At 40.5% G+C, this 4,666-nt stretch overlaps 2 protein-coding genes across 4 annotated transcripts in view; one reads left to right on the top strand and one right to left on the bottom strand.

Annotated features, from left to right (window-relative positions):
- Positions 1-404: 404 nt before the first annotated feature.
- On the top strand, positions 405-4,598 carry REXO4 (REX4 homolog, 3'-5' exonuclease). Its single transcript, XM_019621493.2, has 7 exons — positions 405-708; positions 991-1,146; positions 1,322-1,515; positions 1,672-1,760; positions 2,025-2,099; positions 2,772-2,846; positions 3,600-4,598. Exons 1-7 carry the CDS (start codon positions 539-541, stop codon positions 3,696-3,698), a joined length of 858 nt encoding a protein of 285 aa, XP_019477038.1. The 5' UTR covers positions 405-538; the 3' UTR covers positions 3,699-4,598.
- The window catches only part of STKLD1 (serine/threonine kinase like domain containing 1), an 11,225-nt gene continuing 10,713 nt past the window's right edge, over positions 4,155-4,666 (bottom strand). For all 3 annotated transcript variants that reach the window (XM_010720963.3, XM_031556222.1, XM_019621492.2), the window contains one exon: positions 4,155-4,307. In XM_010720963.3, the coding sequence (XP_010719265.1) occupies positions 4,260-4,307 (48 nt within the window). In that variant the 3' untranslated portion in view covers positions 4,155-4,259. The remainder of the gene's footprint in view (positions 4,308-4,666) is intronic.

The raw sequence follows: 4,666 nt of genomic DNA, 5'->3' as shown, positions 1-4,666 counted from the left end.
GGAGGGCGCTGCAGGAGGGGAGGGCGAGCCGGGCCGGCTGCCGTGCTCTTCATTAACGCAGCTCCACGCTGGGTGAAATCGTTTAAAAAGATTCTTTGTGTCTAATAATGACCCACGGGGATGGGGCTTTGCAGCCAGCCAGAGCCCTGCTGTGCTTCAGTCCTCGCAGCAGTGATGGCGGGGGAGAATTGAAGGGAGGTGATCAAGGAGATAATCTCTGTCTCTTCTCTTTCCCCCCCTTTTTTGGCCCTTTTAGCTACTGAAGCAGAAGGCAAGCACCTCGAACGAGCCCCTCCCCTCATCTCAGACTTACACCAAGAAGCAGCATCCGCTCAAAGAGGGAAACAGCCAACAGGATCCAGCTGGCACCGGAGATGAAAACGCGTTGAAACCCAAATCCACAAATAAAAAGAACAGGGGTCCTGCTGCACACAGCCCTCCTTCGGCCAAGGAGAAACCCAAGAAGGCTGCAACTGACAAGAATTCAAAGCCTAAGCATACAGATAAGAGGGCCAAGAGTTCTGATGGCAGCACTCCTATGGCTGAGCCCAAACCCAGCAGGGCTGAAAAGAACAAGAATTTAAACGGCACCAAAAGCGATGGGAAAGGCTGCAAAGAAAAAAGGAAAAACGGCAATATTGAAAAGGAGAAGAGCGATGTGAAACATAAGAAGAGGAAAGCTGAAGATACAGCAGAGCAGCCCAAAGAGTGAGTACATCAAGTATCAGTACGTGCATATGAAAATTCGTTTTAGGAGGTGTACAGAGAAGTATGCTCCTAATAGCTGTGCTCTTCCAGGCTTTATTTTGGGCAACAGAAGATGCATGCTGCCCCTCCTCACGTACAGCAATAAATCAGCATAGATTGCAGTATAGACTACTTTTCAGAGAGCTGATTTCTTGATTCTAAAAAATAAATCTGCTTTTTGTACACTGTAGAGATGCACAGACACTTTAAGACTATTTAACGAAATTAAATTTATACTTACAGAGCTGACATCTGGTTTGATGATGTTGATCCAAAAGATATCGAAGCAGCAATAGGACCTGAAGCAGCAGAAGTTGCTAGAAGGAAACTGGGACTTGAAACAGGGCAACCCAAACGGTCTGTGGAGCAGGTGCTGGTTAAAGAGAAGTCTTCTGGAGGGTGAGTGGCGTTCCAGCAGGAAGCACAGGCATCAAGATTACCTTGTAATAACTGCAGACAAAGTTGAGGCTGATGTGTGAGTCTGCTCTCAGTCAAACTGCTGAGCTTTTCCTGTTTGTATCATTGTGTGAACCTCGCAGAGAGAGATGCGTCACTGAGTTGTCCTTTCTTTCAGCCTTACAAGAGCTGTAGCTATGGACTGTGAGATGGTGGGAGTGGGACCCAACGGCGAAGACAGCATCGTGGCTCGTGTGTCCATCGTGAACCGGTTTGGAAAGTGCGTTTATGACAAGTACGTCAAGCCTACGGAAGAGGTGACAGATTACAGAACAGCTGTTAGTGGCATCCGACCTGAGCATCTAAAGACAGGTTTGTACTCTGATTGTGCAGTACAGATTTGTGTAAGCGCAGTCCCAAAAGACAGAGCTGTCTTTGTAAAAAAAAAAAAAAAGCCACACTTTAATTGTGGGTTGCTTAAATGTTTATGTGTCTAATGCAAAGTGTTTCATTGCGTGGTGTCTTTAGGTGAAGATTTTAAAACAGTTCAGAAGGAGGTCGCTGATATCTTGAATGGAAGGATTTTAGTCGGGCATGCATTACACAATGACCTAAAGGTAACAAAGCTCCAAATGCTGAAAATGAATGAATTTAGAATTTATCCTCCTGGATCAATCAGATAACACACCTGAACTCCTAGAAACTGCTGCTTTTTTAACTGTTAGCTCAGTTTCTTGTCCTCTTGTGCTGTACCAAGTGTATCCCGGTTCATGGCACACCAAGTTCTTCAGCTTCCACACTGATCTCAGTAGCACTGATTTGGATACTGAAGAGCAGCAAGCTGTACGTTCAGCTATATTAATTTTCATGATTTCTTTCAGGTCCTATTTCTTGATCATCCTAAGAAGAAAATACGTGACACACAAAAATACAAACCTTTCAGACAGAGAGTCAAGGTAAGAAAGGGATGGAAAGGAATACCTTGATTAACTGACACCTGAGCTGCTGACTCCCAGCTTTTAGCCTGCTCACTCCTACGCTCACCTCACTTGTCCTCATTTCTTCTTTCCAACCTGAAACAGGGGTCTCTACTTTTTGTTGGTTGAAAATACAGATCTGACTGAATGCTTGGTTAGCGTTTGAGGTATGGCAATGGTACTTTGTTAGTTGCAAATATTACGGGCAATACCTCTGCACAAAATTCAACAGTCCTCCTGCTCCTGAGCACGTACATGACCTCCATAATGCTTTTTTGGAATAGCAAAATAAGATTATACAGTTCTAGTAAGTTACAGTTATGGTAAGGATATGTAATACTCTTAATAGTGTCATTTGCATATGGATATTAAAAAAGATGGTTTCAAGTTTCTGCTTAGACTCTAGAAGATATAGGACCTTATTTTATATTTCATAACTATATACTGTTTGTTTTTCCACAGTAAAGCACCTCAAACATAAACCTCAGGGTTATGGTACTATATAGGGAATCCTCTAAGCAGTGCATACAGATGTGCATAAGCCTCATAATTCCTTAATTCTCCTTGCCAGTTAACCAAGTGAAACTGTGTATATACACAAACATAATGCAAGCAGTGTGAGAAAGCATGATTCAATCTTTATATTTCTAGAGTTCACGGCCATCATTGAAGCTGCTCTGTGATAGACTTCTAGATGTTCAAGTGCAGACGTCAGAGCACTGCTCGGTATGTATCTCATCAGTGTAGCCTTTTAGGGTAGATTAACAACATGGTGCACGTTGGTTCTGGGATCAGAGTTCAGTCCAGAGTCTTGTGCCTTCATTCTCACCTCTCAGTTAAATTCAGCAGGCTCTGCTTGGATACAGTCAGGTAAGAAGATTGCCATCTAAGCCTTCTTAGTGCCACATGCTTCATACCACCTGGATTCTTTACTTTCATAAACTTCTCTTACACTAGTCAACTGTATTTTTAAATATCAATTCTTATTTTAATTCTTATTATTTTAAGATCCCCAGGGAGAAAAGTGATGTCAAAGTTCCAGTTGCTTACATTAAAAGCAGCATACTGCACTGTTGTGCTACGATGAATAGGATAGAAATAAATGCACCAATAGTGAGAACCTACTCTCAGCAGTTTTATCCTCTTATCCACTGAAACATTGAAGCTAACAGGTAAAGCAGTTGGAAAAAAAAAAAACAAGCAAATTGTGAAGCTATCTCCAAGATCCTGTAATCAAGACTATTTTTTCATAATGATTTTCCAAGTCACAATCAGAGAGAACATTGCATGGCATTGTAGTGGGCAACTTACACGTTCACCTTTCTCCTCTAGTCACTCAAGGTCTGAATCTAGAAGGAGATTATGAAACGTTACTTGAAGGATGTATTCAAATGAAAGATTTCACTGTTTATTAACAATAACGTTTTTAAATCATGTCAAGCCATGTTTTGTTAAGCCTCCTGTTCTGTTTTCTTTTAGATTCAGGATGCACAAGCAGCTATGAGACTGTACACCTTAGAGAAAAGAAATGGGAAGCTGCTCTTAAGAACAAATCTAAAGACAAACAGTGAAACTTAAATGATTCCACACCGTGTTCTTTAACTGCATTTGCTGCTTCACTGTCAGACCCCAGGCTACTCAGAACTAACAGCAGCAATTTGATAAAATAATACAAACAAAAACCCAGCAGAGTACATGAATACAAGAATACTGCTGAAGTTTCCCCTTTTCTGGGTAGGGCAAACACCTAATTGAACAATACTTGCAAACGCCTGCATTTGTGAAGTATTTATCAGTAATTGGAAAGGAAACAAATACTAAATGAGCAATAAAGAGAGAGAGTTTTTAAATTATGATGGATGCAAGAAGGAACTGATATTGCTTTACTATTATTCTCAAGACTAAAACCTTTATTTTGGATATTTTTGAAGTCTACAAAGTAAGGCAAGTTCTTAAGTATTGCTATTACTCTCTCAGTTGTGGTAACTAAACAGAACATAGAATTGTTTAAGTATTGTTAATGGCCCAGTATTCATCTTCCTGGTGAGAAATATCTTGTAAAATACTCCAGGGTGATCCAGGCTTTTATATCTGAGCCAGAAGTCTACACGTCTTGTTCTTATACAGAAAGCTTTTACTTTACTCCTGCAGTTTCAGAAGAGCTGTATCCACAAGGGTCATAATCTCCTGGAGAGAAATATGAGAACTGATAAATACAAGAGTACTTTGTTGTTTCCATTATTTTTATACTTCTTTATTAATAAAGAACTGTGTTTAAAGTAGGCCTTTAAAACAAATGTGTTTTAAACATTTGGGGTTTGATTCTGCAAAATCTAAAGCAGTAGTAATTATCAAAGTGCATACTAATGCTGTGCTTTACATAATCTAAACAGTGGAAGGTAGCAAGGTACAGGTTTTGGATGCATGCTACAAAGTGTACTGCTAGGTTAGAGACTCGTCTTCTCTATCATCACGGAACATAGGGAACAACAAATTGCATTTACAACAGAAGGAGCTGCTTTCTTCTCATTTTGGTTGTTGATTTT

Source organism: Meleagris gallopavo, chromosome 19 (genome assembly GCF_000146605.3).
Source record: "Meleagris gallopavo isolate NT-WF06-2002-E0010 breed Aviagen turkey brand Nicholas breeding stock chromosome 19, Turkey_5.1, whole genome shotgun sequence".
Taxonomy (NCBI): Eukaryota; Metazoa; Chordata; class Aves; order Galliformes; family Phasianidae; genus Meleagris; species Meleagris gallopavo.
The sequence above is the reverse complement of the archived record's forward strand: the minus strand, read 5'-3'. Positions and strand labels throughout refer to the sequence as shown.